The sequence below is a fragment of the Perissodus microlepis genome, chromosome 3, assembly GCF_051167445.1.
Source record: "Perissodus microlepis isolate ML-2025 ecotype Zambia chromosome 3, ASM5116744v1, whole genome shotgun sequence".
In the NCBI taxonomy this organism is placed as follows: domain Eukaryota; kingdom Metazoa; phylum Chordata; class Actinopteri; order Cichliformes; family Cichlidae; genus Perissodus; species Perissodus microlepis.
The window spans coordinates 4726927-4744477 of NC_140463.1; the positions used below are offsets into that span (position 1 = coordinate 4726927).

At 42.3% G+C, this 17551-nt stretch overlaps 1 protein-coding gene across 1 annotated transcript in view; it reads right to left on the reverse strand.

Annotated features, from left to right (window-relative positions):
- Positions 1-7921: 7921 nt before the first annotated feature.
- LOC146389524 (uncharacterized) overlaps positions 7922-17551 on the reverse strand; it is a 54445-nt gene continuing 44815 nt past the window's right edge. The window contains exons 7-9 of the mRNA XM_084910685.1: positions 13230-13556; positions 8687-9013; positions 7922-8475 (exon numbers count right to left, since the gene is read on the reverse strand). Of these exons, the coding sequence (XP_084766811.1) occupies positions 8384-8475; positions 8687-9013; positions 13230-13556 (746 nt within the window). The 3' untranslated portion in view covers positions 7922-8383. The remainder of the gene's footprint in view (positions 8476-8686; positions 9014-13229; positions 13557-17551) is intronic.

The window sequence follows — 17551 nt, forward strand, 5'->3', positions numbered from 1 at the left end:
CATGTGTTTTCAGCCCTGAGTGGCTTTAAGTTGAAGTTGATCCTCATGTGTTTGTCTGCTCTAACCTAGTTATCCCATCATCAGATAATTATACTGTAACTTTGATTACTATACATTTCTTCTTGGTGCCAAATTTCTGACTCTGTGCAAGTATATATGAAACTCCTGATAGAACTAATTTGAGTGTTCATCTTTGTCTGGCACTTTGTCCTTTTATTTTCTTTATTTGATTTGTCTTTGTTTTTTTTAATAGACTTGTCTAAAGATCGCAAGCCCTCTTTGTTTTTTGGGGTTTTTTTTGACAGTTTGTTCGATTCCAGGAGTTTCTCTTTAATTTATATATTAACAGCAGTGTTACAGGTGAAAGTACATTAAATAAAATATACCTATGACCACTATAGGTTATTGTTAACTAAATGACACACTTAGTTCTAATACAACTCAGGTTTAATGATCTTTTGACATTTTTAGGTGAGTTCTTGTCACATCCCATGACAAGAATTCATTATTGATTCTTTATCGTTAAATATATGTCATTCCCATCACAGAGGAATCCATCCACAAAAGTCACTTCTAAGTAAATCCTAAATAAACCAGATTAAATTTGTAATCTGCTCTGAAATATACTAAATAAGTAAAAAGATGTGTTAAGACTCACCATTTACATGTCGGCATGTTTTACAGATCAGAGATGGAGAAGACCTTACCAGTTCAGCTGCTTGAAACGTTGAAGAATTTGGGAGAGGAGGAGCTGAAGCTTTTTCACTTTTACCTGCAGTATGAACCTGGAGGTGAATTCCCCAAAATCTATAAGAGCCAGCTGGAGAATGCAGACAGGCTGAAAACTGTAGACGTGATGGTGCAGGCGTATTCAGACCATGTGATGGAGGTAGCGATGCAGATTTTAGAGAAGATGAAAGAAGGTCAGTAAAAGAAAAAAGACACATTAAAAGTTCAGTGCAGCATGCAGAAACAACAACAAATTGTATTTTATGAAATGTGTTAAACTTGTACCTTTTTAGTTTGACTTTGATTTTGACTTCTTTTCTCCTCAAACGATGTAGAAATGTTATATTTACATCATTTTGAAGCCATGATGGTTTTCATTTTTGAAAAGACCAGCTCATGATTCAAGGTGCACTTTCCTCCAACAGGAAGTCCCTCAGCACAGAAAGCTTCATCACTTTCATCAGAAGGTAAGAATTCATTAGTTAGTCTGTAGTGACTAAGAAAAGATAATCGTAAGATAAGATAAATCCTTATTTGTCCCACACGTGGGAATTTTTATGGGTCACAACAGAAAGAACAAGTTTAAGAGCAGTAATCACAATACAATAGGATAAGATAAAATAGAATAACAGACTATATAACAACAATAACATACTATATACAATAGAATGAAGTACCAACAAAATAGAATAAAATTCTCTGTTATAGTAGGAAGAAAAAAAATGCAGTTGGTATTGCACATAATATTGCATATAAGGGAGACTGGGCAAAGGCTATCATGGTGTATTGGATGTTTGTGTCCGTCTGCACATTCATGGTCATCTGCAGAGACCATGTTGTAGTCCGACAGCAGTTGGAAGGTAAGACCTGCAAAATCTCTATGTCCCACTGAAGGAGCTGCTTATTGCTGTCAGAATATTCTGCATTGGGTTGCAGATGTTGTTCAACATCCTAGAACAGAGCTGGCCCTCCGGATCAGCCTGTTCAGTCTCTTTCTGTCCCCCGCAGAGATGCAGAATTGCTGCCGCCCCAGCAGACCACACCATAAAAGTTAGCTGAGGGCACCACAGAGTCATACAAGGTCTTCACTCCAAAAGACCTGAGCCTCCACAGCTGTCTACACGCTCAATGTCCATACCTTGGGTGTTCAGTGGTTGCAGTGGAGGATGTTTGTGCCTGCGGAAGTCTAGCACCAGCTCCTTGGTTTTTTCCACTGTTGATCTTGAGGTGGTTCTGCTGGCACCAGTCCACAAAGTCTTGGGTCACTTCTCTATACTCCCTGTCGTCCCCATCAGTGCTGAGGCCGACTATTGTACAGTGATCAGAGAATTTCTGCAGGAAGCACTGGGTGGCGTTGTGGGAGAAGTCTGCAGTGTAGATGGTGAAGAGGAACGGAGCCAGAACCGTTCCCTGTGGGGCCCCCGTACTGCAGTTCTCACATACTGTGGTATCCATGCAGCGAAGTGATGGTCCGCTCCTGGGTTTTACAGCTTGTCCTTCAGAACTGTGGGAAGAATGGTGTTAAAGGCAGTGGAGAAATCAAAGAATGTGATTCTCACAGTGTTCCCAGCAGTCTCCAGGTGAGAGAAGGAATGATATAGGAGGTGAACGATGGCATCATCATGAGCTCGCCAGGAGCTGAAGCTGTGCCAGGACCATCCACTCCAGGGTCTTGATCAGTTGGGATGTCAGAGCCACCGGCCTGACTGTTGAGCTGTTGAGGTCCTTGGGACGTGGAGTCTAATTAGGGAGCAATCTCACGAATAGGTCCTTAGAATGTGATGTTTATTCAGCAGGAGTGAAAAGTAATGCATGATCATTGGGTTTGTTGGCAGAGGTATAAAAATGCGCAGGAAAATCTGACGTGCATGCCTAACTTCGCCGACAATATTTAGGGAGGAATAAACACACATCAGCCTTCGGCCATTTTGATGAACGCATACGCCCCCTAGAGCGCGCTAACTTTATTAACAGCCACACAAATGTAAACCACACATCAAACATAAATGAACCATTTGCCTGTCTCCATAATTGAGAGCATTTTCTCTTCTTATGTCAACACCCCCACTTGCTCTCATATTATGATGCTCTTAAGTAAACAAAACAAACAAACAACAAACAAAAGGGTTTCTTCCTCAGTACTGTATACCTGTCCGTATACCATGTTAATGCCCAAACATAAACTTCTCAAACTTGAACAACTTAACTTTTGTTGCAGGTTTTGTCATTACATCTGCAACCATCTCTTCTGTTGAACAATAATCCAGAGTTATTTTTCCACATATTGTTCTTGTGACATTTTTACACAGTTATCACTCTGGTCAAAATCTATACCAATGAAATGTCTCAGTTTACCCAAATCCTTCATTTTGAATTTTGCTGCAAGCATTTTCTTCACAACAGTTAGTTCACTTTCATCACTAGCAGCAATGATCAGGTCATCCACCCATACAATCAGAATCACCTTCTTATTTTCTGTCATTTTTGTGTAAACACAATGGTCAGCGGGGTTCTGCACAAAGTTGTTCTCACTCAGATATTCATGCAACAACTTGTTCCAATTTCGGCCTGATCGTTTTAGCCCATATAGCGACTTTTTCAACTTGCACACCAGTTTTTCATTTGTGTCGGATTTTACCTCATAGCCCTCAGGTTGTTCCATGAATACCTCACAATCTATTGGTGCGTGAAGATAGGCAGCTTTAACATCCATCTGATGTAAAAGCATGTTTTCTTGTGCTGCCTTTTGCATCAACACTCTGATACTAGTCAGGTTAGCAGTAGGGGAAAATGTTTCTTCATAATCCACACCTATCCTCTGACTATATCCTTTAGCAACATAACGTGCCTTGTACTTCTCAGATCCATCAACATTGTTTTTGACTGCGTACACCCATCTACCCCCCACTGTCTTCTTACCCTCAGGCAAAGTAGTTAAGGTAAATGTGTCATTTTCTCTTAGTGATTGCATCTCTTCATCCATTGCACTGACCCATTTCTCTGAGTTAGATGAAGTTATTGCTTCCTTGAATGTTTGGGGAATGTTACACATTGCTCTGTAACAATAATCCATGTTTGTAAGTACTTGATCACAATCCTTCTTATCAGTAACATATTCACTTAAATACCCAGGCCTCTTTCTCACTCTGGAAGGATAGCAGAACACAAGAGGAATACCATCTGGACATCACAGGTTCTCATATGAATATGAATATTAATTTTGGAGAGCCGTGTACCACATAAAATCAGTTCGAGGTCAGAAAGCACAATGTTAAGGGTTCAATATTGAGGACGAGAGTAAAAACAACCATGGTCCAGAGAGCTTGGTCAAACAATTGATTTTAATGACCACACGCAGCGTGGAGAGATGTACACTGCAAAACATCAGCTGTAGATCTCCGCCCAAAAAGACACTTCAGATTGCTTTTGATTCATCAGGGTTAATGCCCCCTCATGCGTCATCAGATACAATACATGCACAAATCAAAACCACAATGACTTTTAACACAGTTTGAAAAGAACATCGCCTCGTCTCCATCCCAGGTGTCTTCCTGTTGCACGTCCTGCCCACTTATCTCTGGAACATCAGGCACACCTTCTGCAACAAACTGTTCTTTTGCAAACACAATTTTGCAGTTGCAAGCTTTTACAAAATATTATTTGAACCTTCACCTACCCCTGAGTCTAACTGCTGTGTAAGTGTGTGGGTGTGTACGTGTGTGTGTGTGTGGCTCAACCTCACACGAACTTTGTCTTATGAGAAGAGAGGCCAATTCCCATGTGCATAATAACCTAACTGAAACTATGTCTGTAATATGTTGAATAAATGTTTTAATCAAGAACCTCTACTAAAAGCTTAATCAAAAGATATAAATGAATAAAAGATAATAATGAATAACCTGGTTATTCAAATAGCATCATCCAAACAGCTCCTCGAAATGACAACTGAAATGCACACTTTACAGAGGGAACAAAGACATTTCAGAAGTATACTTCCTGACTTATTCTCAGTCATCTGTTACCAAGCAAACTCAAACACAGCAGGTTGCTGAATACACTCAGGCCTCTGCTCAGCTACTATTTTTGCTGTAAGACTAACCTTCTAAGCTCCACGTCACTCAAGCTCTGCTTAGTTTCACTTCACTTGCTCTGCAAACCTACAGTTTCCTGTCAAGACTTTTAGGCCCAGACTATACTCAGAGTTGGGCCTTTCTTTTATAATGCAATGTAATCTGCATATAAACATTTAAGATTATAAAAAGCATTCAAAAGCATTTAAGATTATAGATTCAGCTCACCAGTTTAAAGTGGTTATAACTGCACCTGTAATAAAGGCTAATTGGGTGCCAATATGTTTAAACATCTGAATGCAATATCAATACTGCAGATTGTATTATTAATGCAATGATAATGAGGATGATTATGAACAATAGCAGCAAAATATCTCTCCAATCTCAATAACAACCACAATTCATGGATAAGGCGCACTGTCGATTTTTCAGAAAATGAAAGGATTTTAAGTAAAATACGGTATTATTATAAATCCAAAAACTTTTTTCACTTCAAATTTATTGGTGAACACTTGAATAAATTTTCCTAAAAAATGAAATAGTGACATGTTCTACTTCCACATCAATCACAATCATAGGAAATGTCACATAAATGTGCTTGTGTTGTGTCCATGATGATGTTAACAAACAAACTGTGACAGAGCCTCAGACGTGATGAAGAAGCTGAATCAGCAGAAAGAGCAGAGCAGGAAGCAGCAGCATCCACACAGGTGTGTCTCAGGTGAGTCCTGCTCCCACACTAAACACATCCACATCATATTAGCATGTGCTAACATGTGCTTCTGCTTTATTTCAGTCTGAGATGTTTCCAGTCAACATGTCTGCTGTGTGTCTCTCAGCACTTGCACTAAATCTTCCCGTGTGTCTGTGATACTGCGTGATGCTGACAGACTGTAACATCAGTGAGTCTGTGAGCATCTCTGTCACCTACAGCTTCCCCTGTGGAGCTCATTTCAAATGCTCAGGTTTACACTCAGGAACAGGAAATGCTGCGTCTGCAGTTTGTCTCCTTCAAACTAAAGTGTCTCAGACACGAGCAGCACGTGAGCACAAAGATGTTTTTGGTCACGTGGTGGGCACGAGGAGCTCTCAGTGAGTTTGGAGCTGAAACATCTTTGACTCCCAGAGTTCAACTGTGAAAGTGAAACAAGCAAACGTGGATATTTAGGAGCCTCAGACGGTGTGATGATGATCATAAACCCAGGAAACAAAGAGAGAAAAGAACAGATTGGAGATCAGAGCTGAACACACACTTTTTTAAAAGCATGCAGGAGCCGTGAGGACGAGCACGGATTCATTCATTCATATCTGCACTGTAATCTGAACTCTCTCTCTTTCTAATCTCATGTCTGAAGGTGAGAAGGACACCGCCTCCCTAACAGAAAAGCTTCTCCACCCACACAGCTGAAGAAGATATTTACAGTGTGTACACTCACTCTTCCACACACAGACAATCACTTGTTGATGCAGCGTGGTCCAGCTGGGAGTAAGGAGGTAGGAAAGCTGAGCCAGTGTTCCCGCTTTAAACTTTCAGCAACAGCTGTTTAACTTCAGTGATGCTCAGAATGTCTTTGATATCCAGGAGTTTTACCCACGTCCAGTGAAAAATGACGATCAAATGAAAAAATCCACTTTTTCTTCTTTGAGTCAGTTCCTGAAGAGGGTCTTATACCTGCCAGACTCCCAGAAACTCAGTGTGTTCAAGAGTGAGCTGACAGTCAGAGTCCCTTCAGTCTCAGCGTGATCCAACCATATTAGTGTGAACAGCATCACAGAGGATTCAGCTGCTTTAAATGGGACAGTGTGAGTAAATAACAGGGACTAGAAAGAGAGCAGAGTTCTCCTCAGTAACACCAGGATACCTGACCCCCTCTGAGTCCCGCTTCCCCGCCTCCATCATTTAGTGACGGCCTTCTCTACCATGTCTGTGCCGAGCGCTTTGGTCAGGGCCAAACCTTGTGTCACCATGGCAACTACAACATGACAGCACTCAGAGAGAAACTTGTGAGGCCACGACTACATTAGATGTTTGCTCTGCTGAATCCAGCCAGCCCCTACCTGGCTTTAGTAGATCCTCTGGGTGAGTGGTTGACTGAAGCAAGTAGAAAATAAAAGCTATCCACATTTACTCCCCACACCAGCTTCAAACTCTGTTTGTGTGAGCTGGGCCCAGTGTTGGGTGTAATGCGTTACTAAGTAACACGTTACAGTAATTAAATTACTTTTCCACTGAAAAAGTAGAGTAACTAAATACTGTTCATTTTTAGGTATTTTAAATACAGTTACTTACAATGTACTTGCGTTACATTGTAAAATAATTAAACTCGCTGAATATCATTATTTAATTTCATTAATTTATCTTCTAAATGTAGAAGTAAACTCTGCCGCTTTAACATCGCTGTAGTGCAGCTGCAGATCATTTCTTCAGCATCTTGAACTGATTTTTTACTCGCTAACGAGGGATGTTTTGGTCAAGAACCAGCTCTTGGAGCTCACGCTCCTAACCTGTCTCCTGCCCAAAATCCTTCAAAGAGCAGCTGTCCCTGTAGCCTTTTTATTGACATGACAGTTACAATACACATCACAGCACAAGCACCTCCCCTCGTAAGACCCCCTCAATTGTAATACAAGGCACTATGTGTGTGTATGTGTAAGCACCTGTATGCATGTGCAAGAATGTGTGTGTGTGTGTGACCTCCTGCTCACCAAAAGGGTCATAAAAGCAGGAAGCTTACAACAGAAGAAACATATCTTTCAGATAGGATGTGTTTACAATAAAACCTCCCCCAGCACAGAGTGGCTGGAGAGGTGGTCAGAGACAAAGCAATGTCTTGATCCTATAGATTGAACTAAGACCTTACAAATTTAAGAAACACAATGACACATTCAACAATTTGACTTAACATCGCTCTGAAAACTATCGCTGATCCTTTTACTCGCTGGCTTTCAAATAAAAGCTGAAATGAAATTTGTGGCGTTTGCAGGATCTAATCAATCACACAGGATCAGGGGATAAGACAGCAGAGCAGCTGATTTTACACTGAAGATAAAACTGTAATATTAGAAACATATGAAGATATTACACACACAATACAGACTGCAGCTCAGACAGCTGCTGTGTGTTTGTGTGTGTGTGTGTGTGTGTGTGTGTGTGTGTACTTTAACTCCTTTATTTCACACAGACAGCTTCAGCATTTGTTCTGCTTTCTCTGCTTTTATTTGAATGTAACAGAAAAACACGACTAGAATTTACACAAACGTGTTTACAGGCTGACTTTAATGTGTTTCTGCACATGCTTGTCCTCTGGTCATGTGATCATGTGGTTTCTAGGAACGCTCCTCTTCCTCAGAGGATCCACCTGTGCTTCCTCTCCTCTCTCCTCCACCTGTTACAGTGAGGGAACGTCCTCCATGATGGAGGAGCTGCTGGAAAGTGCTGAGAGTTTCCTCCAGAGTGAGACCTCTGTCACAGTTCAGAGGATCTACGGCAGCAGAGACCTTCATGGACACTCTCAAACACACAACAACAACATCACACTGACTCCACTCTGACATCACTGATCAATAATCAAAGAACACACAGATCAAACTGATTGATCAGCCATCAGAGGAGTCGGATCAATGGAGCTGCTTCTGTTCCTGATGTCCCCTGTTTGATCCTGGACCTGAACTCTCCCTGCAGAGGAGACACAAGACAGTCAGAGACACACACACACACACACACACACACACACACACACAAGACAGATTTTAGAGGTGAAATGTTACCTCGCTCTAATTTTACCAGAATTCAAACATTTTGAGCTATTGTGTTTACAAAGAGTACAATATGACAAAAACATAACCTCCTTTCCAGAGGTGATAATCAAATAGACAGATAAACAGACCTTTGACTATTAGCAGCACTGTTTTGTATCTTATCCAGACGTTCTTCATGTCAACTGCACACACATATTCTCCACTGTCTCTCTCTGTGGGCTGTTTCAGGGTCAGACTGAGGTCTCCAGTTTGCAGCAGGTCTTCATTCATCTTTGTTCGGTCTCTGTAAACCTGGTGCTGTTCTTCAGGCTGGTCAGAGCCGTTCTCATACTTGTGGACCTTCCTGTTTGGATGATAGCATTCCCACTCCACTTTAGCATCTTCAGGTAGGTTTTGTGTGGTTTTGAAGGGCAGCTGGACAGACTCCGCCCCCTCCTCCACCTCCACCTGACAGACTGAGAGGACAACAAACACAACATGAGCTGTACAAAGTGTGATTGGTGTTCACAGAGCAGCATCATGTGACTCTTGTTCTGCACTAAATGAAGCGATGGAGTGGCGCCTGCTTCAGGCAGAGAAACAGCTCATGGAGAGAAATAATTATTAGAGCAAAAACAAGAGTGGAGCTGCAAACAAGGCCGAGAGGAACGCTGCAGAAAACTGTTCATGTGTGAATTCATAACTTCATAGATGTATATAATTTCTACAATAGCGGATAGAGACAAAATACTGTTGCTGTTAATCTGACTATCTGCAGCTTTTACATGCATGCAGTTACTGTCCGTCTATTTAGAAAGACAAGCGTCAGCGTGACCTTTGGACCTGTCTTCTACACTCAAAACAGACTCTGTCCCAAACTAAATCCTGACACTGGTTTTGAATAAATTTACTTAAAAAGCTGAGTCTACACCAACCAAAATACTATCTTTAATTATTAACATTTGAAATGATGAAGGCACTTGAAAAGTAATACAATTGTCTGCCTTTTCAGAAAAACAAAAACTTTTCAGTCTTTCCCTCCCAGGCTTCTAGACTTCTGATTGCACAACATTTCATTTATAGTGTTTACATGTTTTACATGTTATTTCAAAACTGCACGTGTGGATGGGATTTTTTTGAAAAAACGAAAACGGAAAGTCTTTGTTTTCAAAAAGACCCATGTACATGTACGTGTAGATGTAGCCTAAGGAATCAGATGTCCTTGCAGAGCCTTAACTCCATCCTGTACATCTGATTTCGACTGAAGCTGTCTGGTGAGGCTCGCTATGTCCATTTTGATTGTTTATGGATAAAAATGTTCTTCTTTTACTGTTCTGTTTTGTGGATCACATGGTTTGAAACTACTTAAAAAGACACACACACAAAGTAACTCCACCAGAGTGCCTATTTCGGGTCACTTTTGCTGGTCCAGATAAAGTCCAGATAAAGGAGGAGGGTTGGAATTGTGACATTAAAAACAATAATTGCTAAAATAAATGTAATTTGTAGTTCTAAATTTATTCTAAATGCTTTTAGGGTGTTTTCTTTACTCACTTGATGTCTGTTCCACAATGTTATTTCTCTCTCCTACAGCGCCTATTACAACATAGGCAGGACCAATTATGCAAATTAGGCAATGACTTCATTTAGCGACTTCTAGCGACTTTTAGGACAGCCAATGGCGATATTCTTTACTGAGGAATTGGCAACACTGCACTCGACTTCAGATCTGGCAGAAGCCAGAGAGGAAAACACACTACCTGTGTTCCATCTTGTCATTTACCTGTTTTTTCCGGTTAGTAAGTACTAACGCCACACATGTGGTCCACATAATTTACATACTGTTGGGAATAAATAATTTTTCAGTGCCTCAATAATGCTATGCTTTTTTATTAATAAGTGTTATAAAGTTATATAGTGTAGTATTAAGTGGACACAGCCCTGAAATATAAAGGCATGAGACCATGTGTCCATGGGGAATAGAGAGCTGCAGGCTCTGGCTCATGCTTGCCTGGGAAAATGTAGATAAGAGGGAACAATTTTCTGTGGAGAATTACTTGAATGCTGTTGTTTAATATGAGAGAGCTTCTCTAATAAAACTGTCAGGGTTAGTTAGTTCACCACCATTTTGAGATGCCTCGGCAGCAGGGCGCATCTCCCTTCTAGAAGTAATGTGAAAGAGAAATAAAGTGTTAAATAGTCTACTGAGCAGTGTTTTGTCTTCTATCGGATGCCTCTGAGGAATCGAAAGAACTCGGTAAAGTGTTGGTATTAATAATACCAAGTAAGGGTAAAACCCGACCAGCACTTTGTTTTGGTGGGATCTGTATTCATTTATTTTGCTCTTTGAAATGTGTTATGGTTGAGAGAGTAGGAGCTAGCTTAGTTCGCCGCATGCTGGAGTAGACTTCAGCTTTGTTTTCTTCTAAACCTAAGGCACCCTCTTGTAACAACAGTACGCCACGGCTCCTGTATATTTGAGTTAGTGTGTTCGCAGAGACAGTTTGATGTGTTGCCACTGTAATTGTAATAACAACTCTGATTGCTCTGCAATGATGATGTGGAGATTTCCACTACACTGATATGCCATTAGTATATGATACAGTGCTGGAATGTTTGTTTTATCAAACTATGTGTGAGGAAAAAAGAGTGTGATTTGCAGCTCGTAGTAACAAATAACAGATATTACTGTTTAGATATTTGTTTATATTATTTAAAGTTTATTCTGACTTTGGGAATGAGGTTAAGGTGAAAGAGGTTAAGAAATTTTGCAACCTATTGTGAACGTAGTCATGGCAGACCATGAAAGGAAGAGCCTGGTATGGGACATCAGGAAGAGCCTACTGTCTTTGTCATTCAGTGAACTTTTCCATAGTGACAGTACGACGCGACCAGACATGGACTCAGCAGGCTCTGCCCAGGAAAGCGATTTGGCCCATATCTTCAACCTGTGGAGGCGAGTTTCCCACACCTCGGACACAAGAATAATGTCTGTTGGGATTAATGCCATCGAGGCGATTCTCGAGGGGAATCCACAACTTCGCGAGCTCTCAGGGGTTTCAAGCTTAATCTCCAACCTGCATAAAGCCAGGGAGGTGGTACCAGCTCATGAGCTCACTGTGCAGCCCTAACAGCCGCTAATGGAGCTCTTCGTACCGCAGCAGCAGCCGCCACAAAAGGAAAGCGTTTTCATGCAACTGCCACAGAACTCCTCTCCATCCACTTTCTGCTCTGACCGTCACTCACCCGCTGCTTTCCTCGCAGCAGTGTGGTCGGAGGATGAGGAGCCGGCTGCAACCTCTCCGTCGTCGCCAGTTTCCTCCATCCTTCTGCTTCCCGAAGGAAACGGGGTTTGCGCCACCGACACTCCAGTGCTGCTGAGCAAACCCTACTCGTGAGCGTAAGTGACTGCTTATCGCACCTCTCGCTTGAGCATTTCGACTCCAGACCCCCTAACATTCTGACCTCCGTGAGTAAGACTGTTTTTCACTCTGAGCTTCTGCCCGTATCATCTAATTCAGAGACTGTGTTTTTGGAATACGATGACATTGTTTCAAGTGACATTTCAGTTTCAAGTTTTTCATCTGTCGTTTCCACTAATGGTCTTAGTGTTTTGGGAGCAGCAAATCTAAATAAAGCATCCAGTCAAGCTTCAGAACTTGCTGAAAATAAAACTGTTATTCCTGGGGCTGCTCTCACCCAACCTGTAACCCAGCCTGCAGCTCAGTTATCTGCCCAGCAGCCTGCAGCTCTGTCTCCAGTGTTTTCCGCAGCTCAGTCATCTACTCAACCACCAGCTCCACTCTCACCACAACCGCCACTACAGCCACTAGTTCAGTCCCCTGCTCAGCTCCCGTAGCTCACTTTCCCGCTCTGCTCCCTGTAGCTCTGCTCCGTCACCAGCAGCTTTGTTTGCACCTGAACCATTCAGTCACCCTCAGCTCAGTCTCCTGTTCAGTCGCCCTTTGCAGCTCCTGTGATCTGATAGAGTTTCTGTTTTGGACCATTTCACAAGCCCCTGTGTGTGTGTTATGGATGTTTTATTCTGGATTCTTAGAGCCCCTGTTTTCTTTTGGTCCAAACATCAATCCACACTTCACTTTGTTTCCTGTCTCTAAAGTGGGAATATTTCAGTGTGATGAACAAACGGCCTCCAACAAATAAAGCTGATTTCCTTTTCCTGTCTTTTCTCCAGCGGCCTCAGCTTCTTCCTCTTTCCCCTGTCTTCTTCTGCAGACGCTCCTCTGTAGCTTCAAGCTGTTTCTCTTTACAAGGAGAGCTACAAACCTTTGCATCCAATCACAAAGACCCCATGGGCTCCTCTGGATCATCACACTCAGCATTTTCACAATAAAAGCCTCATATTTATGGCTGCTCCACCCTGACATGTGACAACATCCAAATGACTGGATCAAAGTGTTTGAATGATCTCAGCAGATTTAAAACTTTTGCTATTTGTACATTTACATTAATTTGGACTAAACTAACAAAACTATTGATTTGATCCAAACTCAAATCATGGCAGAGGCTTTTATTTTGAAGTTAGGATCATTTTAATGGTCTTCTTAGTCTGTTCATTTAAACACACTTGCTCTGCTGCTGAATGAACTGAAATTAGATTCAAACTAAAAGCTTTTAGAGAATAAACTCCTACATGACCTCTGACCTTTGACCTGTATCTACAGCACTGACCTCTGACTTTCAGCTCCACCTTTGTCTTCAGCAGGACGTTTCCCTCCCTGCTGTAGACGGTGCAGGTGTAGGTCCAGTTGTCCCAGTCTGTGGGGTATTTCAGGGTCAGACTGAGGTCTCCAGTTTTCAGCAGGTCTTCATTCATCTTTGTTCGGCCTCTGTAAACCTGGTCCTGTTCTTCAGGCTGGTCAGGGTCGTTCTTATACACGTGGACCTTCCTGTTGTTTTTGTCCATCCACTCCACTTTAGCGTCTTCAGGCAGGTGAAGTGTGGTTTTGAAGGGCAGCTGGACAGACTCCACCCCTGAATCCACCTCCACCTGGGGGACTGAGAGGACAACAAAGCACAACATGAGCTTGGATGGAGACATTTGTGTTGACTCTAACAGGCTGAATGCTGCTGCTTCACTGGGAGCTCACTGTTAGATAGAAAGTGGTCAGTGTGAAGAGGAGACGCAGCAGAAAGATGAAGACTGACAGGAAGAAAGCAGTGAACAGACTGTTGGAGCTGCTGTTAGTGGGACAGGACTTTATTCAGTCTCTGAGGACCAGATTTGACTTGATGAAGCAGAGAAACACAGTCTGAGTGTTTCTGTCACACTCACTTCATCACACAGCTCAGTTTGACAACATTTGGAAGAATTTGATAGAAGCGTTCCTTTAGTAAAAGCACCAAGAAAACACCATGAAAACACCTCACTACACACAAAAACTGCAGTACTGGCAAATTGTACATAAAGTATGAAAAGTCAAAGTACTTATTGTGCAGAAAAATGTTCCCATCAGTGTCTATGGATCAATATTACTGCTGCACATGTTTAAGGCTGAGCTCATTTCAAATCCTTTCTATTGTGTTGAATCTGCAGTAATGCATCATATTCTATAAAATCATATGTTTGTAGTGGCTGTCCTGTGAGGACCACGTATCTCTAAATAAACAGCTGTTAATGAGCTCACAAACACAGGCCTACAGCTGGATTTGAAAAAGTCCATTCAATAGAAAATCAACAATCACAGCTGGATTCAAAGGCTTGAGCTCTGTGTGACATGGTTACCTGTCAGTATCTACAGGGGGATTCAAATATGAAGGAAACATGAAGGTGGTGCATTAGAAAAACTGCTGCTTTCAAGTGCAGAGCAACAAACTATTTGAACTGATCCAACTTTATTAACACAGACAAAGATTTGTGTATCAGCTGCTGTTTGCTGCTATAGATATAATCCAGCTGATGTGGGAGAACTACATGTGACACTTTGATGCAGCCATGAATCTGACTGATTTCTTTCCATTTTCAAAGGTTGATGCATCAGTTAAAGTCCTTAAAAAGCTCAGAAATAAAGAGAAAGGTTGGTTAAAGCAAAGAGAGGCACTGGCAGCATTTAAGACACTAAACAAGAGAAACAGATCAGAGAACATCAGACTGAATAAGTGGAATAAATTGAAACAGGAAGTTAGCTGTGTGTCGGTCTGCAGGACATCCTGTTCTTCTGCTTTAATGCTTTTCAAACTTTTATTTTTTGTCACTATTAATGATATAATGAGTGTTATAAGTTCATTCGGTCCTTCTTTATTACAGATGTTTGTTACACTGTGATCACTACTGAGCTGCTGTTATTACATTTAGTGTTCATGTAGTAAATTATCATCATCATGTTGGTTATTTTGATTCTGTGCTCAGTATAAAAACATATGCTTATAAGTCAATGAAAAAACATTTTGTGTCTATTTTTAGTTTTACAAACAAAGTCAATCATTGGACCGAAGATGAAGTAAAAGCCGTGAAATTTACTTCTGTGTCTGATTTTTGTTGAAGCTGTCAGCTGTCTGTCAAAGTGGACAAAGTGACACACAACAAGGACAGAACAGTAAACATCTTCACTTCAGAGCTTCTCATCATCTCTGCTGCCAATGACACTCGGCTCACAGCAGCATCGAGAGATGGACGACAACAAAGAAATAACACAGCTGCCCACTCTAGAGACCAGGTCGGTGAACTCATCACCATGTAGTGGATCATCATGTTAACGTGGAGGCAGCTCGTGGATCAGCTAATTATGCTAAAATGGAGGGAGAGGTGATGATAATGATTGGAAAGGCTCGCATAGAGGTCAAACTGAACACCTCCCAGTATGAAAAGGAGCTGCAGCAGCTGTGGATAAAGCCAGAGTCCTTGAAGCTGCAGCAGATTAGTTAAATCAGAACAGAAAACCATGTTTTCGGACGCCGCTGAGAGGACACGGCAGTATGTAGAGCAACAGCTACAACCAGCAAAGAGTGCTGCACCAGATATAGAGCATACAGAGTCAGCTGTTCACCAGCAAACACCTGTGACTCCACCCAGATGAAGCTTTAGCACCACACCTGTAGAAATGACCTGTTCACACTGAGGAATGAGAGTATTTCAAGGTCAGGACCACCTCAAGATCGAAAGACTGATTTGTCCCCAATCAGCACCTCACCCACCACACAGCATAAAGGAACAGTCTTCCAATTATGCCATTATTCAACAGCCACTAGATGGGAGTGCTCACGTGGCTGATATTACATTTGGCACGAGGGGATCTCATTAATGTGTCTCACAAAGTTTGACTGAGAACAGAAATCGTCCGTTCAGAAAGAATCAGTGAACTGAAACTCCGTCCTAAGTGACTGAAACAGGACTCAGCACTGAGATGTCATACACGTTGGATTCTAGCCAATCATTTAACTTTTGCAAGGATAGCAGGAGGGGCCAGGTATGTACGTTCTTTTAGAGCAGAGCTACAGATTTAAAATGCCCAAGGCGAAGCGGTCAAAAGTCTGGCTGTACTTCACAGCAAAAGATGCAAACTCAGCAGCCTGCAACAAGTGCTTTAAGCTGATACTGTGCAAATGAGGTAACACCTCGAATGTGATGACGAATCTGATGACGAACCTGGCGACGTATAGCATTTTGTTAAAAGACGAGAAATGTTTGCTGCGAGACCTCACAACGGCACATCATCTGCGGGTGTGGTGCCTGTTATCGGACCCGGAGTTAGCAACATCCCCCAAGCACCTGAAGAGGAGAGTCCTGGCCCCTAGCCCTGCCAGTGTAGCAGAAATGATGACGGATGATGATGCAGCAGCAGCCGTTCTTCTCTGCATGAGTAGCTTAATGTTGTTCGTGTGTAATTTACGTGGAATAGGCTAACCACGTTATTAAATTAATGCATGTAAGGTGAACTAGCAAACACCGTCATAGTTACATGCGGCTGTCTTCTTGTTTGATGGCAGATACTCCCTTCACCCTGGCCAAAAAGGCAAAGAAAAAGTGGGAAACAGCTAAATATGAGAGGTTTTTGTACAAAGTTTGTGTTTTTTCCATTGTTTAAGCACTGCTTCCAGCCAAGAGTGATACCATATATGCCCTATATGTCACGGTCCCCGTGTCTCTCTGGTTGGCTCACGCTGGCTACAGGTTTTGTTGTTGTTGTTCGTTTTTGTTTTTGTTTTCCTTGTCTTTCCTCCTCCTCTCTGCCTGGGTGGAGCTCGTTACGGGCTCTCGCTCTTGGCCCACGCACCTGTGTGATTGTGTCCACCTGCTGCTGATCTGGCTGATTTCCCCAGCTGCTATTTAAGGCAGTGGCACAGAGCAGCTCACCGCTGGAACGTTGAACCTCCTGAGTTCGTGCTCTCGGCATTTTCAAAAGAATCCCTTGTATGTATTTTGCTGTGGAACTAACGTTAACTTCTGTGTGTAGATATCCCTCTTCTGGACCAAATCACGGGACCTGCCCGGGTGTGGCAGCGTGTGTGGAGTTTTGGAGCGAGTGCGGCTGAAGAGGAGTGCGTGTGTGTGGAGGAGCTGTGGCGGTGACTGTGTGGAAGAGGAAGCGTGTGTGTGGATTCCCCCCCCCCCCTTCTCTCCCTGGAGCCCTGGACCCCCCTCCCAACTCACTGTACATATATATAGCACTGAGGTGATCCCTGTTGTAAATAAATCTCCTTTTGGTCTCTTAGAAAGAACTGTCTGCGCGTGAGTCCGTTCAGTAGCCATGACACTATAGCTGCAGAAAAGGCTAACACTGGTATCTTTTTACAAAAAAACAGCTGAACATGAGAGGTTTTTGGACAAAGTGTGTGTTCTCCATTCTTTAAGCACCGGTTCGAGCACCGTTTAAGCACTGGCACCGTTTCAAAAGTACCGGTTTGGCACCGGTATCGGATAAAACCTAAATGATACCCATCCCTACAGGTCAGTCATCCTGAAGTTGGATCAAAGAAAGTCTGGGACTGTTTGAAGGGCTGTTTTGGCTCTCCAGAGATTATTTAGAGATCTCGCTCTCTGACAGACTCACAAA